This window comes from Pungitius pungitius, chromosome 3, assembly GCF_949316345.1.
Source record: "Pungitius pungitius chromosome 3, fPunPun2.1, whole genome shotgun sequence".
NCBI classification, from domain to species: Eukaryota; Metazoa; Chordata; class Actinopteri; order Perciformes; family Gasterosteidae; genus Pungitius; species Pungitius pungitius.
Window position 1 is genome coordinate 14281176 of NC_084902.1, and position 13214 is coordinate 14294389.

General features: G+C 43.5%; 1 protein-coding gene across 1 annotated transcript in view; it reads left to right on the forward strand.

Moving 5' to 3' along the window:
• The window catches only part of gbe1b (glucan (1,4-alpha-), branching enzyme 1b), a 61713-nt gene that overhangs the window by 32189 nt on the left and 16310 nt on the right, over positions 1 to 13214 (forward strand). Inside the window, exons 11-13 of the mRNA XM_062561656.1 lie at positions 1067 to 1177; positions 1249 to 1420; positions 11120 to 11341. Of these exons, the coding sequence (XP_062417640.1) occupies positions 1067 to 1177; positions 1249 to 1420; positions 11120 to 11341 (505 nt within the window). The remainder of the gene's footprint in view (positions 1 to 1066; positions 1178 to 1248; positions 1421 to 11119; positions 11342 to 13214) is intronic.

Here is a 13214-nt window from a genome sequence, read left to right on the forward strand (position 1 = left end):
AACTGTGATTGTTGAAATAACAGTGATGTTTGTTCTGAGGTATAAGGTCCTGCATCAGGGGCAATTTTGAGGTGAAACCAAATAACAGCCAGCGTGTCTTGGCCTGACGATCTGAGGCGGTGCACTGCGCTCAAAGAGTTAAATGCTTTGAGAGTTTGTAGCACATGCAGATGAGAAGCGCCTCACGGAGGTTTTCTGCTGCCGGTGGGAATGACTAATACTGCCACACAAGGCGAAGGTTAGGAAGAGTGAATGTGAGCAGATGGTGATGTATAGAGCGCGGGATCCTCTATTTAGGTGGACCAGCCAGTTCATCTCGGACATATTGATCGACACAATTACCTTCTTTGCTCCGAGGATTATGGCTCTGTAGAGTAATATAAAGGTTTCCCGACGTGTCAATCAGCTGTCACAGCAAATTTCACCGAGCAGACTTCAGCCTGCCACTGAGAGGTGCTCTGCTATCCCCCCACCACTCAGACAGGCTGCATGTCTATCACCAAGGAGGGCATAAACCCTCTAATTTAACCATTTAATAGTGATATAGAGGTTTGGGCTTTCTAACGTCCTTTTTAAAAAAAATTTATTTAAAATACTCTCCGTTCCCCACGACTCAGATTTTCTTCATTTTTGCCCCTGTGCTCTCGTTAGCTCTACCACCTCCTGAAAAGGACCCTTTCAGCAGCGAGCCTGCATGTAGGCAGGCCAGCTGTGGGACATTGATTCCATGGTTGGATTTATTGTTGAAGCCCTCCGTTAGGATGAGAGTCTCTGACCTTGGCCGTCTCAAGTGGGGAGGGCTGACGCCTTAACACCCGTGGGCTGTAAAGGAGTTATTAAAAACTCCATTACCGCCATTCAAAGGTAGATATAACTCACAGCGCGGATATAGAGATGTCAAAACAGAGATTGATCTGAGAAAGAAGTGCAACCCAGAGAAAACTTAAGAATGGTAGAAAGCGTGCCAGAACTGAAAAACACTGAGCTTCAGACATCCGTCTGAATGGATCTCTCGGCTACACATCCATCACTTCCTTTTCAATAACCCCTCTCTGTCACCGTGTAGATCCTGAAGGAGTCCAAGGATGAGGACTGGGACATGGGCGATATCGTACACACACTGACCAACAGGCGCTATGGAGAGAAATGCATAGCATATGCAGAGAGCCATGATCAGGTAGGCTACTTTCTACGAGATCCCACATTATGTGTTGCTGTTGGGTTATAAAACACAAGCCACCTTTCCAGGCTCTGGTCGGCGATAAGAGTCTGGCCTTCTGGTTGATGGACAAGGAGATGTACACCAACATGAGCTCCCTGATTCCCATGACCGCCGTTATCGACCGCGGCATGCAGCTGCACAAGATGATCCGCCTCCTCACTCACGGTCTGGGTGGAGAAGGCTACCTCAACTTTATCGGTGAGTGATTGTGCTCACTTGAGGAGAACCTTGACATTTACTAGAAATTATATTCTATAGAAAGATAATTACTAGTTAGTACTCTTACCTCTCGCCTGATGCTCGCTGGGATCGACTCCTGCCCCCCTCTGACCCTCCAAGGATAAGCGGTACGGGATGTAAGATGACTGACTGAGTAGTCATTCAGAAATGTTTAGTCCTGCCTTATGTGCAGGTCGAAATGATCTTGTGTTTTGAAGGTCAATTGTGGGTGGATTTATACTGGCAATCTACTAATAGCCCTTTCATTGGGCCTTTGTGTAATGAAGTTCATTTTTAGCTATTGGACAATATCGTTGATTCAGGTATCACAATTTGTGTCATATCGCTTGTATAGGAATATAAATATCCATATATAAGAGGTCACATTATTGATAGACTATATAATGAGCAGTCAAGAGGCAGGTGGGATCGTCCTTCTGTTTGGTTGATTTTAGATCCCTCTCGTGTACCGGATTCATCGTGGATTTGAAGCTCTCCCCTCAGGCGGACACATCAATCCTTTAAGAGTTCAATGAACGTCTAGAAATGCACATTTATTCCCCTGTCCATGCAAGTCCTCCACAGAAACCAGATCACAATACATTTTTACTTTAGAAGCTATTCCTTCTGCTGTTTGAAGCGTTTAATGCATTTTTTTTTTTTTGTATGTAACATTTTTTTCTTCAGCTTCAGGGTTAGAAAAACAGAATTGGCCTTTGCAGTAATGAAGATCTCTTAATTCACAAAGGCTTGACGAAGACTTTGTCACTTTTTTTCATTTTGGGTTGAAGTGCTCAATTATTAGATTTCATATATTTCTTTCATGGATACATCTTTGGAGTAGCTCGCGACCAATGAGTCGAGGCGGATGATAAGCATCAAAGGAACCTTTTGATGTGAGGTTGACATTAATACTTCCCAAAGATGATGGTGAAATACAGGACAAAAGCTGTCTGAGATCAGATAGGTTACTATTTTTTTTTTTTTTCTCACATTGATTCCATTTTCACAGTCACTGTTGAGATGCTTTTCATATCATCGGCTCTGCCGTATACTTTATTGAGGCCTGGTGATAAAGATAATACAATTATTTTTGATGTTGGAGGTTGACCTTGGTTGAAGGGAATGTATTTCCCTGGATGAGCCTCAGGTAAAGACAGCCTGCCCTTGTGATCCACAGTATTTTAGCTCCACCTGGTGACCGGGTGATCTGGTCAAGCTCCAAACAAGTCCAAAACAAAGTGTTTCTGCAGTACCCGAGAAGCCTCTTTGAACCCACTGTCGCTCAGTAATTATTGCAATGTCCAGTCTTACTGTGGAAATCTCTGCTCTGATGTGTCGGGGGAGGGGGGACATAATCAAAGCTGCGGACAATCATAACAACGCTGGTCATAACTGACCCCCTGTGGGCAGTTGAAGGACAATAGATAGTAATCATATCTGGTTATCTGGCTCAAGTATCGATAAAAGCCCCACTCTGCTGTGCTCTTGGTATTTTGTGTCCCATATACTTTTAATCAGTGCAGCATCAGAATCATCATGCGATTGTTTAGTGGTTGAAGAAAAAAATCCTTAAATGGCTATTTGATAAAGATGTCATGCTAATCCTTATCTTTTTTTGAGAACTAATTAAGCTGCTTATTTGCCATCTTGACTAACTTTTTTTTCAGTATTATTGCAGTTATAAGCACATACAATTACAGTAGCTGAGGAACATCTTGTAAAATGTGCAACATATTAATTTTTATACTATCCACATTTGTCCATGCTTCACGTCTGAAGTCTCCCGCATCCAGCCTCTCAATGTTTGATCAAAATGAATCTTAGTTGGAGCTTCTAAAATGATAGACATTGAGCTATGGGTGTCGACGATAACAACCTGCATTGTGCATTTATATTCGCTTGAAATTTGAACTAAAGAATGTAAATCTTTAGGTTCCTTCTAAGTCCTCTGCCTGTCTCGATATAATGCTGTAAAACATGGCCCTCATCCGCCTCTAGATCAAAGATAATTCTTCTTGTTGGTGCAGTTTTCTTGGGGCCAGACTACAAGCCTTTTATTACCCGCTTTACTGAAGGAACAGATGGATACTTTATCACACAAACGACTTTCCTCCCCTCTTAGTTATTCTAATTTCTCTAAAGGGGTTGTGTTGATATTTCCATTTTTCCTCTGGTTTAAATCTTTCATGCATCAGTAAATCTGTTTAGTTTGTAGGTGTTGTATCATAGAAGCACCAACTCTGTTTTAATATTGACAGAGCTGTAACAAAAGGACTCTGTGATTACTTCACAATTATTCTCTATTTTCTTTTTCATTCAGAGTTGGCAGAATTACTCAAACAAATGAGGCAAACTTGCATTTCAAACTTTAATCTACACTATTCTGTCAAATACTTGAAAAGCAGTTATGGAAAAGAGACCAAAGTAAAGGCTCACAAAAACAAGTATTTTCTTTTGAGAACTGCTGCCTGACGAGTACTAGAATAGTTCTATCATCTTGTGATAACCGTAGTAATGGATGAAAGCTTAAAAGGATCCTGAAGTATAAAAAAAATGTTTCAAAGTGACGCACTGCTCTATAGTTCATCCCTGACACCATACGACTATCGGGAGAAAAAAATAAATAAAGTAGATCTGCGATGACATGTCGTGTCATTTGATCAATGTCGACAGTCATTTAGTCGACGCTGAGCAAGAGCAAATTGTTTGAGCAAGCAAAATCAATTGGACGTGGTCTAACTTGGAAAAACCCCATTTATTTACTCCTGACCAATGGCGAGCACCACACACACAGACAGACAGACAGAGGATGGAGGGCAGCGTCGGCATCTGAGAGGCTGGGAGACGGACACAGTGAAGGATGTAGTGTCAATGACATTAAAGGGCTGAGTGGCACGGCAATAATGAAACGCCTCAGTGGTTTTATCATTACGTCAGCCGGGACAGAATGGAGGCACTTGCTCTTTCTGACTTTCAGGGCTCCCAGAGACTTAAGATAACCTTGCAGATTTACAGTCAGAATCATTGAGCTAAAAACGTCTCCCCCAGCACTCTGTATTTATGGATTGCTACTAAGCAGGCAACTATTCTACGCCAGCATTGGACGGTGGTTTTAGAACCAGAGCTTCCTCCTCATACATTTCAAATAGATCATCTCATTGAGAGCGACCTGTATCCGCAGGCCTGTGGTGTCGGAGGGACACGGCGCTGACACTGCTGCCGCTGGACCAGTGATGCTTATTTCATGCACAAACAGGAAATCAATTTAGCTGGTGCAAATAATCATTGCATTGGGTTTGTACCTGTTTTTTTTCCACTACATTTGAAACCTGTGACCCTCGCCCCCCAATCCCCTCATTGATCTTGCTTTGCCAGAATCCATCCAATGGAAAACACATTGATCCTTGGCTGCTTCTTGTGCTGCTAATTACTGAGGGGACTGTGTAACTGTCAGGCCCTTATCTGATTCAGGCCTGTGTAGAGGAGCAATGGGATGTGCCAGCTGAAAAGCTCTCGCACATAACCTCCTGTAAACATTCTTGTCCCCGATTAATTATATGTTTTATTAGAACCTCCGTAATTGTAAGCATCACTTACTTCTTACAATGGGTTTAAAGTCTCTACCAATTAAATGTCATTTTGTCTCATCTCCTATTGGCTATGATGTCATTTGATGTGACTCCTTAGTTAATGACTTCTGAGGTAAGGTGTAATCTTAAAATCGGACGCCTTGTATATCAATGATGAATTGCGTTGTTTCACAAAGGTTAACCAGCTTGTGGCATGAGAAGGGAATTCGGATAATCACAATTCATCCTCTGGAGACCATGCACCTCGGTGTCAAGCTTTCTTGGCAGTGGTTTTGGATATTTTGGTTTGGACCAGGTGAACCCGCCAACACCGGCATGCCGAGTGCCATGCAGATGGCAATAATTGCTCTCTATAATGGTCCTCTAGTACAATTTGGAGTTTAACTTGTCAATGTCATTCTGGCCAACAGCCTGATCGGAACTAATAGCTTTGGATTCATCATTATTTGAGATTAGGGTGTTAAAATGTTTAGGTTTAATATAAACATCCATCACAGTTTAAAACCACAGTTTTAAGTGGTTGCGAGTGTGTTTTAAAAAAATGTTCCTGTGCAATTAACCTGCGTAAGTGGATAAGATGATTTGGCTAAAATCTGGATGTTTGCATCTTGACCTTCTTGAATACTAGTGTTTCTCCACGGTCCGACTTCAGTGTAGACAAAAGAAATGCAATTATCCTTTTAAGGGATATTGGTTCATATTCTACTGAAACTCCTCATGGTATTTTATCTTCGATAACGGTACCCCAGATATATTTTGAGACGACATGAATGATGATCTTGTTCACGTGTGTATTGTGATGGGAATCCATCATATTTTATCCTCGTTACAGAATGTGCTATCTGGTTTATTTCAGCTGTGGGGCAGCAGGGGAAGGTTATTATCACAGTGATTAATGCAGGCATATGGGAGGACCATTGGCGTGTTATCGTCGAGGCGAGGGAAACGAGTACCTAATGGAGGTGTGTCCAATGTGTTTCTTTAAAAGCTGAAATGAAAAGAAGAGACAAAGACTTCAACGGGCCACTGAATCAACCTGAACAGGAAATCAATCATCTCCACTAGACTTTATAAAATAATAACATTAGGAAAATCAAAGCAAATAAGGCCAAAATAGGCTGGTGTGCTTGGACTGGTAATGAAGTGTTGCTCTGAGCCCTCTGGTCAGAATAGGCAATGCCCCCCCCCCCTCCTTACTTGTGTATGTTGGTGTGTGTGTGTGTGTGTGTGAACTCATACCCCCTCGGATGCCACGCATATGGGGGCAACGAGTGCAGCACTGAGATCCAGTAACACTAAGACTGTACTTCTGCCGATGTCTGTCTTTAAGCGGATGTCGTGGAAAACCTTAACAAGATCAGTCTCCGTACTGTGAAGTCGCATCGCATTGAAATCTCTGGAGCAGTGTGGAGCAGGGGTTCCTCTTTTTATACGCTCATTATTTTGCTGTTCACGCCTGTTCGGTTTCCGCAGCCTAAACCAAAGAACAAAATGTTTCAATGTTTCCTATTTGTTGAAGTCCATTTGGGACTAATAGGTCTTGGTGACCTATTCTGCATAATCAGCTCTACTCGGGGCCAGGGGGAGAAAATCAAAACACATTTCGGTGATCGACCGCAAGTGACAGTGTGCTCTTTTTTAAAATTAATTAATTTTTTATTTGTTATATGTCGTAGTAACAAAAAGACCACCCAAAGAGAAACGTAGGGTCTTCAGGCTGGAAGGTTAGAGACAGCAGACAGAAGTGAGCCGTCCTGGGCTGCTGATTGGATACAACTGAATGGAAAGTTTCTTCATTAGAGAGTCAACGGGGCAAGAGTATTGAGATTCTTTCTGAATGTCTGCCCGTGTTTAAAAGTCTATACGCGTTATTGTAATGTGTCTGATGAACGTGTTGAAAAAGAGAAGTGTGTGTGTGTCTGTGTGTGTGAAGCATACATCAGTGCGACTTTGTTGTAGCAGATGGAGCTGAACTTGTTTGCTGTGCGTCCTGATCTTAGCAGCGCCGGGTGCCTGCTGTGAAAGAGGAGTTCTGTGCAGTGAGCAGGCCACACCTGAGGGACGAGTAGTCGAACAGCAGTGTAGCTCCCGCTGCTTGCAAAGGTGAAAGAAACAGTAGTGGGCAAAGGGGCAGGTTGCTGCTATGTCTCATGGGTGAGTTTCCACCTCCAGGCTTTTATGTGCCTGAAGGATCCCGGGAAACTGAGTCAAAACGACGCCGAGCCGCGCTGCACATAGAGCCGCTGGTGTGTTGATATTGGTTGAGCTCTGTTCAAAAATTGAAACAATAATCCCTTTGCGGGGAGAAAAAAAAAAGATTGAATAATCTTAATTGAACGTAAAGTTCGGCAACCACCAAGTTTTTTCAATAACATGAACCTACTGAAGAGGGGTGAGAATGGATGTTCTGGTATGTTCAGTGAGTGTCTTGATGGCATCAGATGGAAGGAACTCCAGTCTGCCGCAGAATATTACTATTTCTCAAACTACCATGGACATTGGTTAGCATATTATTGAACGGGCAGTAACGTCATATTGATGAAATGACTGATTCGCACATCCTCAACTGGAGAGTAGGAACAAATCTGGCAAATCCCCTGCTGCCTTTTCTGAGAAGCAAACGCGCCAAAAATGAACAAGACAAAGTACTTTCATTATTCTACTTGGAGGCAATGCACATGTGGAATGACAGATGTCAGTCAAACTTAATTTTTGGGACACGGCTGCCTATTAAACTTCAAGAGAGGTTTATGTTTTTAAGGTTTTTGTTGGCCATTTCTCATCACCATCCAAAATGGATTTTAAACAACTTTGCCGCTGTTAGTAACCCACCATACAAATCAAGCACATTTCGTTCTCCAATATGAAAACACTGCATCCCTAAAACCTGCTTCCATTATGGAATTGGGACACAGCTGCTTGAAACCCCGATACACGGGTCATGGATCCGTTGTCTCTGGCGTGTGGAGAACAACAACCTCATGGATGACCTCATATTTGCAGTTGGAACTATGCATGACTCACGACGGTCCGTTTCTCCCTCTGTCTTCACCAGAACACGCCTTCATTACTACAGCGGTCGATGTCACTCACGCCACCGACTGCCACCCGATGCAACACGGAGAACGCGTTGGATGTCATTTAGGGAAGCCAAAAGTACTGCAGGCGTTGTTGAGCCAGAATAAGGGAGGACAAGAAAATATTTAAGGATGCATTGAACATCACGTATTGACAGAGAGTATCTGAGAATGTGGGAGGGGTCCTCCTCGAGAATGAGCTCCCCGAGGCGATCGTGGGGCTTATTCCTGAGGTGCTACTTGAAGGAAGGCGCCTCTAGCACCGCGTTGAGCATAATCTTCTGCTTGCAGGGACTGCCATTGAAAAATGAGAAATAAATCCTGTGTCCTTTCTTGAAATAAGTTTATCAAATTATACCATTTCCTTGACATTTTTCATACAGCGTAATCCCGTTTCATACTGTTCTATTGAATTGCGTTGCAGACAGTATCTAGCTTTATTCAGCATTAGTTTATGTAACGCCAGTGTTATTCCGCGAACCACTCATTTCCCCCCAATCGTTGTACTGTGCATGGGTGCGCTCGGCTAATCACCCTGAGCTTAATCACCCATTTGTGGAAGCCCCTATGTACTTTAAGATAGCATTGATGCAATTCCTTAATACATGCATGCTCACGGTGGGTAATTTGTTAACAAATTCATCTAATTGACTCATCCAATTGACTCGTGTCACCTAAAAACTCAAATATTTTCCTCACATTTAGTGGCATCTAGCCCACAGAGCTGGTGAACCGCCGACATAGCAAGTCTTCCCGGTGTAAAGCACAGATGTGGAGTAAACCCAAATGCCAATTAAGGAAGTTAGAAAGAAATCCTTTACATGTCTTTCGATTGATCTCAAGTGAAGGGGACTTAAAAATCCGCTCACGGCTGAGAGACTTTGGTGCTTGAGAAGCATGCAACGTGTATGCTCAGTCAGCTGTTACCGTTTCTTATACACGCGCTTGTCCCTGCCAGTATCCTGGATGGCCGATTGCGGACCTGCAACATTTTCTCCCCACTGCATGAGGTTGTCCAGCACTGTGCTGCCTGCTCTCATGTCCACCTGCCCCAGTCCAGGGGCATCGTATCGCTCCACACAAAGCATTCACGTCAATACACATTGGTAACCAAACAATTCAACCTTTTTTTGTTTTTTTTTTCAAAATGTGTTTAACTGTAGTGATCGTTGCGCGCAGAGAGGGAGGGGGGGAGGGGGGGGGGGGGGTGTGACGACCGTCGAGGAAGACTGTTGAATTGGAGCATTTCATCCTTGAGGCTGTGAGGGCGCTGGGACGATGTGACACGTTGGACAGTCTCTCTCGTGGCGGCAGAGCGCGACCGAGAACTTCAAGGGCAGTCGTGCCTACCAGACGTGGCGCCCGCCGACTTGCGGTCGCGCCTGTGACATTGCCCCGAGCGGCTGCGACGCATTCATGGCGAAATGACTCGTTTGTGCCGCTACAGCAGACGCAATAACGGCTCGGTCAAAACTGTGAGCCCGAAAAGGAGACCACTGGCGTTAAGTGTCCCAGAACGGGAAGGCCTTGTCTTAAGTCTGTATCATAGCAGAGTGTTTCTAGCAGTGTAGAATGAAAGCCAGGCCCAGATATACAGTACATGGACATGGTCCCATCACAAGAGAGATTTGTGTGTGCGTGCTTACGGAGATTGTTTGCATGTTAAATATCAACACATGACTTAAGAGATGCACCATGAATGTGTAGATCACACATTTTTCTTGTTCTAGCGCAAGGAAGGAAAATCTTGCTTTGACTGCCAGTGTTTCAAGCCCGATTTTCCCTTTTTTCACTTGAAGTTCAGATGTGTAGGAGGTTTGTGATTCATGCAGATACAAGTAAAGTCTCTCTCTCTCTGCCCTTTCCTCCCTCCGTCTCTGTGTTTGTCTTTGCTGCCCTAATTCCAAGGCAAGTGCTGCAGTGGGCTGGTTCTGCTGGCAGCCCTTGCCTCATTGTTTGCTACTTCTTTAACACCTACATAATGTATTTCATTAGAATCTGCTGTCAGCCCCTGTCCGTTCCACTTCATCCCCTCACTCAGAATTCTTTCCTTTTTTTTTTTGTTGAGGAGGTTGGCGCTGCTGGCCCCGCAAACAACTGGCCTGTATTATTGTTGTTATTGTCATGCATCTTACTCGGTCTCTTGTCTGTGCGTTTCTTCCTTTGCCAGGAATTCAATTATCGTGGCTGTTGTTTTATGATGATGTGGTGACATCTGATGAATGATTCATTATCTCTTCTCCGGGCGTGACAGCAGCGTAGCAACAAGGCCGCTGTTTCCAGCACTTCGGCAGTACACGTTTTGGCTCCGCTTCTGGACTGTGTGACTCCTTCACCATTGATGCTGCCACTCTGAAGTTTTTTTTATTTTTTATACTAGCCCTCGTTGGCTTTTCCTCAATTAAAAAAATATTAAGGAAGAGGAAAAATCTTCTAGTTCTTGCTTGAAAGGTGCAGTACTGGTGGATATTTAGTTAATGATGTAATTAATATAAATGAATCAACACTGTGATGAAGAGAGATCTCATTTAGAATTTCCTCTTTTTCTTTTAGCTTATTTGTGTCAAAGTTCTCAGCAGTTTCTCCCCATTTCCAGCATTGACTTGTGTTTGCTCTTGGTGGGTGAAATAATATGTATATAAATGCTGGTGAACTATTTTTGTATAACTTTGTTGAAGAAGTGAGACTGAAATGAAAGCAGTGGGATTTATTTGCAGTGTTTTCTCTCCTTTTTTTTTTTTTCTTCCACGGTCCTGTGTGGCAGTAATGTTGGTGCTCTGTTTTTAATATGGAAAGTACTAACCTCTGCTGGGGTTGTGCGAAGGTCGCAGACTGTCGCTGACTCTGGTCGCTTTGAGCTCTCTCGTCTTGTTAAAAAAACGCAACCCACAAAACCTGAAAAAGAACCTCACCGAGCACGCAAACGCACAGAGTACGCTAATTTACCGCGACTGTGCGTCTTTCCCTTCGTTATGTAGCCTCCTTAATTACACACTCTTTTGTTGCAGGGAATGAGTTCGGCCATCCTGAGTGGTTAGATTTCCCTCGAGAGGGGAACAATCAGAGTTACCACTACGCCCGGAGGCAGTTCAACCTGCTGGAAACGGATCACCTTCGCTACCACCAGCTCTACGCCTTTGACCGGGACATGAACCGCACCGAAGACAAGTACGGCTGGCTGGCTGCCCCACCTGTAAGGACAATGAGCACCATGTGCACACACTCTCAATGACAAACTGAAATGACGATGTATTGTTGGAGCATCCTCGTCACATGCAGCATGTTTCAGCAAACTGCTCATAAATGATTTCGCTTTGATCAACAAAAAAAAATTCAAGAATGAACACATTTCCAAAGCCGCAGTCTTTTCTTCTTCTTCCTTCCACTTTGGAGTAGTCAGGTAGGTAGTGATATATGCCGCCTAAGGAGAGTTAATTTTGAAGATGTCCTGATTGTCTGGCTGCTGTCAAGGTGAACAGTAATAGATTTCACTCTCATCCGGCATCCTTTGCCTACATTTGAAGCCCACGATAGAAAGAAAATGATGTTTTTCTCTTCAGGGGCCAGTAGCAAAGTAATGGGATAATGCAAATGGAGAGTGTGGCGAAATTGACAGGGATTAGACGGGAGTCTGTGTAATTGATTCAAAAAGACCCTCCCACCCATCCCCGAGAATCAAGTCGTCCGATTAGGGCTGTACTTCACCTTCCCGCATTTCTCCTCGACAGACAGATGGACAGACAGCTGCGGCAGAGGGGAACATGTCGTATCACAGTGCATAATTAGGAGCATGTCTGGTTCACAAGTATGATTTCTGTATATTGGCCTTTCGATCAGAAGTGCGCTCTGACTTGGGGGAACCTCTTGCAGCCTTTATAACCTGATGAAACGGAGCGTTGGAGGTGAGGCAAAGGAAAACTTCAGAGCCTGTCTGCTTTCTGAGCTCCTTTTGTGGAGGGAATAGGGGAGGTGGGGGGGGGGGGTGCTGTTCCCGACGGATGCCACTGGCAGGAAAGCTGCACATGTTTGGCATCAGTGCTGACCTGCCTCATATTCGGTGCCGTTTCTCTTGGCTTTTTTCTGTGCCTTTTTTGATTTCTAAAATCATGTAGATGACAGAATGTAGATTTAAGAAAGCATCTACTGTTGTACTTCCAATTCATCCCCTCAAACAATTCCCTTATAAAACATAATTGTAATGTTATCAGTATGCATAAAGAAGGAAGACCATCCATCACCAGGACAATTACTGAATATTGGTGTTCATCGCTGAGAAGAAAATAAGTAATCTTTTTTTTTTCTTTTTTCCACAGCTTCAGAAATTTGTAACCAAATTCTTGCAAGTGCTGCTATAAAATCGCACAGTGTCTTGGTACCTCCGATTTAGTCCATATTAGTTCCAAGGCCATATCTAAGTGGAGGGAAGTCTGAATAGAGGCACATGAAGGTCTACTCAAAAACCATTTAAACCGGGTCTGTCCTGATGCGAATGATGACTGAACGGGACCCCTTGTATGGTCTGTGCAACTGGTGTTAAAAGACCAGAAGGGACCAGAATGGCTTATTCAGAGATTGATGCAATATCAAAAAAAGACATGGTAGAACATCACTCACAGATGAGCCAATAACTACTGAGAGATTCAATAATGACCAAATGAGACTCCTCTGTACAGCTTATCAATGACATTGCCATGGTAATCATGCTTAGAGGGAATGTTCTATGGCCCGGTTGAATATATCTCTGCAGTGGGAGCTTCCAAGGGTGTTTTTGTAGTTTAATTGAGAAGCAGACGAGGATTTACCGGCAACTCTCCCCGTTGTCCCAAGTGTATGTGAACTTAGGAAATATTTGAAACATGCAAGGAGTCTGCTTAAAAGTGTCATTTGTGCACGTCTCTTCAAAAGGCCAAACTCTGAACCTGGAAGGTAGGGAAGTGCAGAGATGGCATCTCTTGAAGGGTTTTGCTGTGAGGAAATAAGTAAAAAAACCACAGACGATGGCATCTAGAGTAGTCTGTGTTCTACTTTAACCAGCGTTATTTAACTAGGACACAAACCGTTATCCATTGGATTTCTTTACTTACTGGTAATATAAGCTAAATT